General features: G+C 34.9%; 2 protein-coding genes across 11 annotated transcripts in view; one reads left to right on the top strand and one right to left on the bottom strand.

Moving 5' to 3' along the window:
* Positions 1 to 440: 440 nt before the first annotated feature.
* Positions 441 to 3,819, bottom strand: LOC124407354 (serine/threonine-protein phosphatase 6 catalytic subunit). The gene is made up of 7 exons (XM_046883416.1): positions 3,680 to 3,819; positions 3,433 to 3,528; positions 3,135 to 3,342; positions 2,727 to 2,806; positions 2,512 to 2,617; positions 2,005 to 2,166; positions 441 to 1,669 (listed from the first exon to the last, which is right to left on the bottom strand). Exons 1-7 carry the CDS (start codon positions 3,746 to 3,748, stop codon positions 1,479 to 1,481), a joined length of 912 nt encoding a protein of 303 aa, XP_046739372.1. The 5' UTR covers positions 3,749 to 3,819; the 3' UTR covers positions 441 to 1,478.
* Positions 3,820 to 4,096: 277 nt separating this feature from the next.
* The window catches only part of LOC124407353 (dynamin), a 29,138-nt gene continuing 20,805 nt past the window's right edge, over positions 4,097 to 12,429 (top strand). For 4 of the 10 annotated variants that reach the window (XM_046883410.1, XM_046883408.1, XM_046883407.1 and 1 more), the window contains exons 1-6: positions 4,098 to 4,663; positions 6,570 to 6,643; positions 9,431 to 9,580; positions 10,464 to 10,667; positions 10,899 to 11,091; positions 11,488 to 11,697. In XM_046883410.1, coding sequence (XP_046739366.1) covers positions 4,500 to 4,663; positions 6,570 to 6,643; positions 9,431 to 9,580; positions 10,464 to 10,667; positions 10,899 to 11,091; positions 11,488 to 11,697 — 995 coding nt within the window. In that variant the 5' untranslated portion in view covers positions 4,098 to 4,499. Of the gene's footprint in view, positions 4,664 to 6,569; positions 6,644 to 9,430; positions 9,581 to 10,463; positions 10,668 to 10,898; positions 11,092 to 11,487; positions 11,698 to 12,429 lie in introns of all 10 variants that reach the window. The other 6 variants (XM_046883414.1, XM_046883405.1, XM_046883415.1 and 3 more) reach the window with 2 other exon arrangements.

Here is a 12,429-nt window from a genome sequence, read left to right as displayed (position 1 = left end):
GTGAGTTCAGTAGGAGTACCGTAAATTAGCGACAAAAAGTGTCAGAATTCAGGTTTGTTACATACAGAAACAGCAACAGCAGCAGCTGGTGAGTTAATACTATCCATGTATCTTCATTATGCATTATTATATTACACAAACGCTTATTAATTTAGAGGCACATTGCTAAGGGTCTCAGTTTAAAAAATTGCTCCCTACGTTAATAAACTTATGATAATCTACCTATCAATTATTTAATACAACAATAATTTGGCATATGAATACATGATATGGAAACTGTACACTCATACTTGTTATTTTTTTCTTTCTATTTGGCAAAGTAGTATCTCTGCTTCAACTGTATCAAGATAGTCACGTAAAAGGCTGGACTAGCTGTATACTAAGTTCAACTTCGTACAGTTTATGGTTACCATCGTTCCTAAAGTAATGTGTCTTTTTTCATGAGTATCAGTTATTGCGTTACACGGAATTTGAACATTTAAAAGACATTTATGAATTGATATCAATAAGCCATCATATAATTTACGAAATGCAAAGAATTGTTTATCGATAAAACATCACCATGTTACGTACAAAAATGTTGTAATGCTTTTTCTATCATCAAGTAATATGGCATGTGCTATACTTTTACCTGATCATATTGTTTCGTTTTTATTGTATAATTATTAAAGATAAAAATACAATATTAGCATTAGCAATAATAGTCGGTACGAAGCTCGTTAGAACAGAATCAAGTTATTAATATCTTCGGGAAGACCCTAACGATACGACATTGGCTTACGCATTCTTGAAACCTGAATTCTAGACACAATAAACTGTAATGTCGAAGAAGCATTCACTGTTCCCAGAGCCTCCTTCCTGTCGGAATGTTTGAATAATAATATTTTCTATTTTATTTCCTTTTACATCACTGGACGAATGACATTTCGTGTATTTATAAGTTACTTAAAAGCTCTCAGCCGACCAAACATGTCCAACTTGCTGCTCTGAGATACGAATGCTCTACAGAATGTACACAGTAGGCAGCAAAAGCATCTAGACCACAGAGTGTCTTTGTTGGATTTTTACAGAAGCTCTTTTAAGTAAACAGATCAGGCTGATGCAATGGCAGAACCTTTTTATATCATTATATTCTTCAGTATAGTTTACCACAGACAAATTTCTAGCGTATAAAATTTTTTCTAAAACAAGGTCATAAATTCCTTTACATATAATTTTACTCAAACAATGAAGAAGGGCACAATCATTGTGCCGGAAATATATCTTAATACGGAAAAAAAAGAAAACAAAGACTACGAATTTCTTGATAAACTGATGTATAAAAAAAACTCCCAAATTATGATATACTACAAGAACATTCGTTCATGCTGTCAAAATACCAGCCCAACTCATTGACAAAGGAGCAGTCATGTATCTCCGTGAGGCCTAGATCCCGACGCCGCTCCTCTGCATCGAGACAGATGGAGCGCCGAGTTAGATCACAAAAAGTAAGGTGTTGTAGTAAGTGGGGGAATCACTCTTTCGGCATCTGGGACTGCCTGGAATAACACCGAATTTCTCTGGTCCACCGTTTTGAACTGTAGAATACTGGCTATGTTGCCACATCGATAACAATAGTTTGGCGCCGACCAAACTGTCACCAACTTATCATTGAACATGTATCTATACCCTACAAAAGTAAATGTTGCATTTATTTAAAAAATCTGGATGATACTCAACAATTTAAACAACATTTCTATCCATTAGCATCAAGTTATTGGCGTACGTGCATTTGTGTTTGCTATACCAAGTTGAAATCTATATTTGTCAACTTTAGTGAGTTCTGTCGACTGCACTGACAATGAGATATTGCAATTGGTAAATAAATTTGAAATGTCTTGATACGAAATTATTGACCCGTTTCTTTCGTTAGTAACGATTTGCTTACAATTAGTTAAGGAAGCAAGGAAAAATAGTATGTTGGATAGACAAAATAAAAATCTAATTATTATCGCGAGGGCTTACCTTCATGAACTAGCTGATGTGCTCTACATATGAGTTGAAGATCATTTATTGCCATAAACTCATGAGTAACTTTACGTCCGAATAGCCATCCGGCTCCTCGTGGACTTACTGTCCAGGTTTCGACATCTTCTGGGTCGGACCACACTAGATCACAGAAAGCACCTGCAAGTAAATAACGAATGAGAAAATATTAATCGAGTAGGATACATACGAAGTTGAAATTGACAGTCAAATTTGGCAGGCCATCGCACCAAAACTTTTCTTATATAAAATATCGCAGTACACTTTTGTGTTTATAAATCTATCGCAATATTGGAATTCCATGAGATTTAACAATATTTTGGCTGCCAACTTCACCTAACAGTTTCGAAAGTGTAAGGTGGAACCCAATTTAATGCCTGCTGGAGGTTTTCAAGATAGTTTTGATAATCGTTGTATAATACTTTTGATAGATATAATATTTACTCAAATTGCTATGCTATAGAGTTGAATTATAGTTGCTCATACCTTTATGTGGAATTTCTTGATTTCTTTCAATTGTCCTAATTTGATCTAGAGTCCTAATAGCTGGCGACAAACCACCATGAACACAAAGCACTTGTTCGTCAATTAACTAAAAGAAAGAGTTTCGTTGAAAGAAATTATTCGCACAGCTAGTGTTTTCAGTTTTTATTTATTTTTTTACCAAAGATCATGGTGCATTACTGTATGAATATACTTACAGCAGCTACTGTAAGAAGATCGAATACTCTACAGCAATACTTCCACGCATTTGCATTTCCATACTTGTTGTGACACTCATCTGTGAAGGAAAGAGAATTCTGGAATGAAAATCCAAAAAAGTTTGGGGGGCAGGTAACTTGAATAACTTTCAAATCTGAGATTCAACTCCGACGCTCATTGAACTAAATCTTGCATATAAACTTCATATGATTTCCTCATAATGGCGAAAGTAGCATAAAACTTAGAAAAAAAAGCAAATCAAACAGATGGTAAAATCAAAATGAACCGCATATTCGCAGAGTCAAAACTTGCTAATCATACTGTCAGCTTCAGATCCATTCCAACGGATAAGCAAAGCTCTGAGATTACTAGATCCTAAAATGATAAGTAGAAGAGCACATGGTTACCGTAAAATCCATAAACTTGTGTGATTTGGCGTGACTCATGATTTCCTCGTAACAGCGTTATCCTGTCCGACCATTTGGCCTTTAGCGTTAGCAGACGGGTAAATGTTTCTAAGCTGTAATATCCTCTATCGACAAAATCTCCCATAAATATGTAATTTGTATCAGGTACTGGGCCTCCGCTGCGAAACAGCTCCTCCAGGTCGTAGAACTGACACGACAGATGCACAAATATTATGGGATATGCATCAACAAGTATTGCCCTAAAGTTTTGAGGTTATATTGAGTCGCAGTAGCTCACCTGTCCGTGAATATCACCGCATACGGTTACTGGGGTTGATACTGGCTGGATATTTGATTCTTCGAGGAGCAAATCGCAAACCATGTCACACAATTTCTGTTTAAATAGATAAAGTAACAAGTTAAATAACTCAAAGATGATACCTTGGAAAATGTAACCTAAAATGTTGTCATGAAAATTGGAAATATGGCGAGAGTTTATATGAACACAGAATGTTTATTTATCGTCAATGAAATGCGCTCATTACCTTGAGGTCATTTTCTGGCAGGTATTTGCACTCTTTTGCAATATCAATCCATTTATCGATGTCTGACATTTTGGATTCGTAATGTCGCGGAAATAGCGGGTCTGCCCTGTCACCTATCTGTTGAACGGAGTACTTTAACTTGCGACTAGCTTGCGACTATATATTCCGGAAGAAAGAGCGCGCTGCTTAAAAAATATCATATTTATTAATTAATAATTTCGACGACTCCGAGTAATTTCGTGGATAACTGTTTAATCGAAAAACTGTATGAAACGCGTCTTTCAACGCCGATAAATACCCCTGTCAACGAAACGGTATCCTCTACATCCTTATCGGTATAGATTTTCTTTCCGTTTCTAAAACTGGGTCAGAAACTCGGTGGCACTGCGCAAGCTTCGATTATCGATTATAACGTTAATGTCCAGAATCTTGATGCTGGATCTCATTTGCGTGATCGTGGCGTAAGGCACTCGTAGTGTTGCTCTTCTGTGCGTTTATTACGGGACTTTGCTGAAACGCGCTTTTTTCGCTCGCAGATTCGGGCTCCGGGTATTAAAAATGCGGTGAAAACATTCGGGCTCGGGGTTCGAATCCGCTCAAGGAATATCGTGGGCCCAGCCATTTTGCTCTATCGAGAGAGAGACGAGAAGTGTGAGGAGTCAGGAGAGACTGAGAGACAGCTCTGACCGCTCTACTGCTACCCTGTCGGACGGAGGTGGTGGTCGCGGCTCCGTGCGGATTCCTTTTCATTCTATTTCCCAGTGTCGTTGAATCGCTGTTGTTGCTCGAGGAAGTGCCGCGATAACTAAAATTGACCAAAATGTCAGGCAACACGGGAATGGAACAGTTGATACCAATTGTAAATAAGCTTCAAGATGCGTTCACTCAGCTCGGAGTGCACATGCAACTCGACCTGCCACAGATCGCTGTTGTGGGCGGACAAAGTGCTGGCAAGAGTTCCGTTCTGGAAAATTTTGTTGGCAGGTAAGTTCGATCCTTCCACCGATCATAAACGCCCCGAAAATATCGACGGATCGATGCTGATTATTTTTATCATTATTCTTAACCTATTCTCTCCGATGCAACGCAAGGCGTGGCAAATTACCAAGCCGACCTTAAACGTCCCGTCAATATAATAAAACCGTCGATGCAGGGAATTGATGATACGTCAACGCGTTTGACAGTTGGGAGATTTCAAACGTTCGGGTCGCCAGGGTCAATAACGAAATTCCCGGCCGCCCACTCGCCTCGAGTGACACCGTGTGTCAAGTTCCTCCGCCAATATTTAGTCCAGATTATAATTCTCTATACTCAAGTCTCAATCTTCCCGACGATCTAACGATTGATAATATGAGTCAGCCTGTTTTCACGCTATCTTTCACCCGTTATTCCAAATGAAAGTTGGCTTGAGAAACACGCGACTTTTGTACAGTAATAGAAGAAAAAGAGGTAGATGTAAAAATGGCAAACAATCGAACAAATAAACGACATGAAACACTGGTGAAGAAAGATCAAACCTCAAAACCACTTTCAAATTCTATATTGTTTGGAAAAAAAAATACGGTCAACAGTCCTGCCATGTGGAGAAAAAAATACACAAAAAGAAAAAATCTTTTTTTGACTCATTTCCGAATTTTATCTCAGTGCCCAAATTTGGTTACTCATAGTTTTTATGGTTTTACTTGAAAAATAATTTTCATTCTATCATTTATTGTCCCGGCCATGAGAATTCTTGAAATTTTTTCTGAGTCAATTGTATTTCTTATTAAAGATTTGTCGATGTAGCGTAAGTTTAATAAAAATTGGTTCATTCTCACAAGGAGGCGTCTCCGTAAGCGGAGTCCTAAATCAATGATAACTTCCAAGTAGTCTACCTTGCAACAGCTTGATTGCGTATTTCAAACTATTCAGTTATCTTTTGCGATGAATTGCAGAATTACTTTATTGAATATCAACTTTCTAGTCAGTCTTTCGATAACAATTCATACATAAACGTTCATTGAAAGAAATTTTGTTCCGTGAAGAAAGACTATTTTGCGCAGCAAATAAATAAGACTGATATGAGCCCAGATAAAAAATCATTGTATATTGATATTTGCGAATTTCCTAACAGCTCAGTACAGCGTCATATTTCTTAAACATATTCAGATTGCCAAATGCTTCTTTCACCCAAATTTCTGTAGAAATTTTTCATTGGTAAATAAATATTGCTCTACTGTCGAGTAATTGCATAAAGAAGCTGTAACATAAGTATTTCCCCTTATTATTTGCTTTTTGAAAATATATGAGCCTCGTGTTATTGTTCATCTCTGCATACAAAATTAGAACACAATTGCAGCTACCGTGAACTTTGCTAGATGCAATTTTCATTCATTTAGCAAAGAATGTCACAGCAGTTAGCCCAATGATTCATACTGCGTGAGTAAACAAGAGGATTCACTTGTCTCTTCTAAGCACGCTCACATGTCACAGTCAACTTGAATTTTCTTTGCCATCACAAAGAAACATTTTTCAAGATCTAATTCATCAAACCAGAACTCGAGTTAAGTTTTAATTTTACAAAAAAAAAATTTTATTTCACCCAAAGGTCAAGGGGCTTATTCGTCAACTTTGCGAATTACCCGTTTGTTTAAATACATGATGACAATGGATAAAAAATGTCGAAATTTCAGAATATGAATAATGCTATTGTCGAGCTATAAAAATTCGCAAGAATCAAGCTACCCATTGGCTGTTTCCGATGGAACGGCAATTATTTTTGCAGCTATGCGTTGCTCCAAAGTTAGAGAATAAACCTGCTGGAGCGTTTCTTAATAACCGAATTCTGCAATAAAATTACTTGCAACATATTGATCTTGGCAATCATACATTAACATACATTTTTTTACAGAGATTTCTTGCCAAGAGGATCAGGCATTGTAACAAGGAGACCACTTATTCTGCAGCTGATCAATAGCTCCACTGGTAAGTTCTATTTTTTACTCACTATCCAGATATAAATCAACAGCATTTGTTGCTTCATTATATATATCTTTTTCTTCCAAAAACAGAATACTATTCCTACTAGGGAACTTGTAATTGCAGAAGATGCATTGTGTTTGAATCAATTGCTCTTCGTTTTTTTCCATTTAATTATGAATTGCTCACACTTTTGGGAAGATTGTTCTTTGCATCAAGGATCCAGGACCAATTCTTGCTGCAGTATTTTCGTTTTGATTGTACAGAAAAAAAGTGTAACTAAAAAGTGATGAGGATAGCTACATGTGGGAAGTGTAGGCCCAGTATTGATTCTCATCCCCTTTCCTCCCACTCTCCTCTTTTACTCAGGTCTGGCTAATATGCATGGCCAAACCAACAGCTCGTCATTAGAATATAGTATCAGTTTCATTTGGACTTCGATTTAATAAATGATAGCTTTCGAGTCACCGATATTGAAAACTAAATTCTACAGCATTGCAAAATTCTTCTTATTATGTCCAATTATGACATTCCTGAGCTACTGTTGTCTTTGTTTATGTAACATGAGCTATTAACACTGCATACAAAGCTTGTGTTTATATCACAATTCTGCCTTCAGCCATCTACTTACTTCTTCCTAACACACTTACTTGGCTTGCACAATGGCTTATTAGATTTTTCATTTTTTTGTACCGTCATAATTGTAAGAAAAAAATCTATATAATTAATCTATGTTTATATATTAAAAATAAACACCCTGCACAAATCTGCAAAACAATAGGAATGAAGGAAAAAATATAATTTAACTCAATATTTGATTTGCTTAATTATATTTTTCGCTGATATTTGATATTCTCTAGCATCCGAGATCATAGATAAAATGACACAGAATTATTTTACACTATGGAAAAGAGCTATAATTCGATTAGCCGATTCTGAGATATCAGCTGCCAAAAGGCAGCAACAATTTAATTTTTTTGCATCATATTCGTATTATAATACAAAATACTTGTCATCTGGATGTGCTTCGAATTGAAGATAATAAAGCAATGTTTCCTTCAATTAGTTATGTGTTGCCATGGTTAATGATGGAGATAAAGGACAACGCTGTTGTTCTCTGTGAACATTCACTGAATCAAAGGACCCTTTTTTTTTCAATGTTTCGAAGGTCATAAGCCTTCTCAACTCCTTATCACAGTCAGTGCATGTCAATGAGAATGCAAGGTCCATTGAGTTTGCAGTCTTACTTGCTGAGCCTTACTGCATATACTTGTATATTACTAGATTTTACTATAACTCTGAGCAATTACGAAAACTGAGCACTATTCAAAAGATTCTGTAGTAAATGGCAGATTTTATGATGAAAAACATTCATATTCTGTGAGACGTAACATTACAAATACTGCTGAGAAACACTCAAATTTTCAACAATTCAGTAAAAGTGTTCATTGTTGAATAAGTATTGGGCGTGCTTTTAGTTGTGGAACATCCTGTCAATGTTATCTATTCACATGCATATGGTATCGAGTTGGCGGCTGCAGATAGGCTTTGCAACTTGGGTTTATAATGTAAAAGTTATCTGCTCTCAATTCACCCGACTTTTATGTGCTTGAACTTCCGTACTTTTAGTTGAACGAAAATATAAATGGATTACATTGGTGCTGGTTTATTCGTAAAATTTCGTGACTGGGTATTCCAGTTTCTTGCTGGTTTAGTCTGACAGAATCGATAAATTTGTTACGTAATCTGTAAAGATTTTTCTCAAAAGAATTTCTCAATATCATAAACGTTGTTTGAATTTGCATTCCGAAATTTCTCTTCAGAACTTCAGGCACATTACCTTTATACTACCTTGTTGTTAATTCACTTGGTATATAGACACTAACGGTCTAATTTGAGAAAATAAAAGTCTAAAGAATTATAGTATCACAATCACGAATTTGTGCATGGTATTGACGAATGCTGTAATGTGTTGATAAATTCAATTCATTTTGTAGATTTTTCATTTTCCAGATACTTGTTTAATAATTCCATCTGTTATTACATTTTCTGCAACTAATATCCAACTGGAAACTGATAAACACAAAACTAAGTCTTCCGATATTTTTATCGGTAAATAAAACTCTGCTGACTCACCCTGAACGTTTTAACAATTTGCTTCTTGTTTACTAATTCCAATAAATTAGAAATATTTGGCAATATTTATGTGAAATGATGCAATACTAAATCTCATAAAAATTAATCGATGTTTCTACTTTATGCTGGCAAAACAAAACTTTTGAAATGCAATTGCCAAGATAAAGTTGGTGACATTAATATAATGAAACGTTATAACAAAAATCACTAACTTGCAACTTTAGAACGCTTTTGAAAAAGTTGAGTTTTCAAAATATGAGTACATTTTGTTATTTTAAAGTATTACAGAATTCGGAATTTCAGACAGTCGTAAAATGATGAAGTAACGATTTTTAATAAAAGTGCATTGTTACATTCCTCATTGTAGGAATGTAACGCAACCATTCCTCAATGGGAAATGTCTTTCTTTGTTTTGCCTCTTTACAAACATTTCTCACTTACCATTTAAAAGTTCAGACAATATTCATATCGGAGTTGAGTATGAAAATGAACCTGCAAATCCACAATGATATTTGCTCTAAAATGCTGAAGAACAATTTCTTTATACATATTAGTGATATTTTCTTTCGTGTGGGAACTTGGATTTATTTACCGTTCGTTGAACATTGAGACTAAAAGTAACGATACTAAATAGTTTATGATTTATTTTTGTTTCAGAACATGCCGAATTCCTTCATTGTAAGGGTAAAAAATTTGTGGATTTTGATGAAGTGCGTAGAGAAATTGAAGCAGAAACAGATAGAGTTACAGGGAGTAACAAAGGAATTTCAAACATACCAATTAACCTCAGAGTATATTCTCCGAATGGTACGTATTTTTGGAATTTGTCTGTGATATTTTTAACTTTGCAAATTGTAAACAGCTTTCGTCTTGTTTCAAACTGTTTAATTTTTTTACTGTGTACCTTGGGATTTTATCCATTCTGACTACTTATGAGAAATATGAATGGTAGTTGATTTTTTGATTTAGAAACGCACGTATATCTTTGTATTTATACGCAGTAAACATTTAAAATTTGTTATTTGAAATTAACGCTTAACAGACAATCCGTTGTGATTATTAAGGATAATCGTGTACCATAAAATTAATGATAAGCTCAACAAACAATTGCTCATTGCCTTATACAAACAGCAGCAAGTAAACAACTGACGCATTCAAAGCACACTGAACTACCAAACATGCAATTGTCAATACTCGTTTATAAGTTCTTAAATTCCAAAACACTATGCATTCAATACGAAATAGTGCTGAGTGCTTAAAACCGTATCTGTAAACATTTACTTGCAAAATGAAATAATTCAAACCATCAAATTTTCCATATTCGTGTAGTAGAAGCACTTGGTTCAGACGAGATTTAAATAAGAATCTGCTACATTGGTGTAGGCAGCTGATATTGATTCAACCTATTTTCAGCTACATGACTTGTTTTAAAATAAATCATGTAAAGGTGAACACCACATTGCCATCTTATTGTTAATCTCTCGAATGGGGAGTAATAGGATATCGCATGTGGGGAATGTTTTTCAGTCATCTTTTCTTCTTCTTCTTATTACGTGACCGGCTGAACCTAACATAAGATTACTCGCACAAAAATTTTGTACAAATATGCGAATCTGGTAGATGCTAATATTTGAAGAGTTGATAAAGAACTATTAGATTGAAATTAAAGCATATTTTTTTACATTCACAGTCCTCAATTTAACTTTGATCGATTTGCCTGGTCTCACCAAAGTACCAATTGGAGATCAACCAGTAGATATCGAGGCTCAGATAAAGGGCATGATATTTCAATTCATCAAAAGGGACAATTGTCTTATATTAGCTGTAACACCAGCAAACACTGATTTGGCAAACAGTGATGCACTTAAGTTGGCAAAAGAAGTGGATCCGCAGGGTGAGTGATATTCATGTGACAATCAAATTTTAATTCTACTGTTGGTGATTCTATTACTGCTAGCGTTTATGTCCATATTATTGCAGGATTGTTGTTCATGAGTCTCATTACTATCTTTAATTTGATAACAAAACTTTTAATGTCCAGAGAATAATGAATAATTTTTGTTGATCGGTTAAGCACAGTTCATCATATCGTATAATCTCTTGGTGTTTCTTTTTTTTTGCCAAGGTGTGCGCACAATTGGTGTTATTACAAAGCTCGATCTTATGGACGAAGGTACAGATGCAAGAGATATTTTGGAAAATAAGCTACTACCACTTCGACGAGGGTACATCGGTGTCGTTAACAGAAGTCAAAAAGATATCGAAGGTCGTAAAGATATCAAAAATGCTTTGGCTGCTGAAAGAAAGTTCTTTCTCAGGTAAGCAATATCTCAGTAACAGTAACATGTATTAGGAAATTTAAAAAGTTCGTTATTTCTAGTCAGACTGAATATCTCAATCCTGATCTTCAGAAAAAATTGTTCAAACTGTACCTAAAAATGCTCAGCAATCATAAAAACTATTGAGGTAGGCACATAATAGCTGAACATTTCCTTAAAGAAATCGACATTAAAAAAAAAAAACTCCAACATTTATGTAGCCACATCTAAACACTGAAAAATTCAATATAATAGAAGAGAATAGTAAGAGATTGAAAGAGACAATCCGAATTTTTCTAAGTGAATCAAAATATTCATATTCAATACCACAGCATGCATATTATCCTATTCTACCTAATTTTAAAAATGAGTTGACCTATCGTTTTCTGTGTGTAGCCATCCGTCTTATCGACACTTGGCAGATAGACTTGGAACACCATACTTGCAGAGAGTTCTCAACCAACAGCTGACGAACCATATAAGAGACACATTACCAGCACTGCGAGACAGATTACAGAAGCAATTACTTACTTTGGAAAAAGATGTGGAACAGTACAAGCACTTCAGACCAGATGATCCAGCTATAAAGACAAAGGCAATGCTTCAGTGAGTTTCTTATTCATTAAATTCTATTTCAATAACGAAATTCACACGGAAATATATTTCGAAATGAAATACACTGTAATTAAATTCGATTGAGATTTGGATTATTTCAAAAACTGAATTTGATTTGTTATGTTAGTGGGATATTCTGCTAGTGCTACTAACATTACGCTCGTAAAGATGGATTAGAATTGATAGAAACACATCTGTCATGACTAAATCAGTCGAATAGACATATGCAAAATTCAAATCCGAATTTAACAGAGTTAAATAGAATTGACATAATCATTTCATTCGTCAGTAGCTACTTACGTGATTAGGAAATAATATTTGATGGGTGAACAGTCTTGGTTTTTAGACACATATTTCTCTTTTTTTACAGATCAATACAAATGTTTATGTATGTATCTCGAGTATTTCTTTTTTTTTTCCCATTATGATTTTCGCCAATTATTATTAGTACGCTGATAATTGTAGAATTCTAACAAAGCAAATTACTTGCAGTGGTTGCGTTTATAACGAAGCATGACACTCGCAATGTTTGAGTAGTGAAAATTTCTTGTCTACGTTACCAAGGCATTCTGAAATTCGTTGATTTTGAATTCCTAACATAGAAGTAAATAACTTACATTTAACAACTAACTACATTTTGAAAAAAGCTTCATGTACAGACTGTTACGTGAAATAAGTAGTTTCAATTCTGACTGCCATAACATCGAACATAGAGTTAGTTAT

This window comes from Diprion similis, chromosome 6, assembly GCF_021155765.1.
Source record: "Diprion similis isolate iyDipSimi1 chromosome 6, iyDipSimi1.1, whole genome shotgun sequence".
In the NCBI taxonomy this organism is placed as follows: Eukaryota; Metazoa; Arthropoda; class Insecta; order Hymenoptera; family Diprionidae; genus Diprion; species Diprion similis.
The sequence above is the reverse complement of the archived record's forward strand: the minus strand, read 5'-3'. Positions and strand labels throughout refer to the sequence as shown.

Excerpts from the sequence above, each read along its gene's own strand:
- LOC124407354 (XM_046883416.1), bottom strand. The coding sequence starts at position 3,748 with ATGTCAGACATCGATAAATGGATTGATATTGCAAAAGAGTGCAAATAC. Across the intron at positions 2,807-3,134 it reads ACAAGTTTATGGATTTTACG|ATGAGTGTCACAACAAGTAT; the intron begins GTAACCATGTGC and ends TTTCCTTCACAG. Across the intron at positions 2,618-2,726 it reads ATCTTCTTACAGTAGCTGCT|TTAATTGACGAACAAGTGCT; the intron begins GTAAGTATATTC and ends TCTTTCTTTTAG.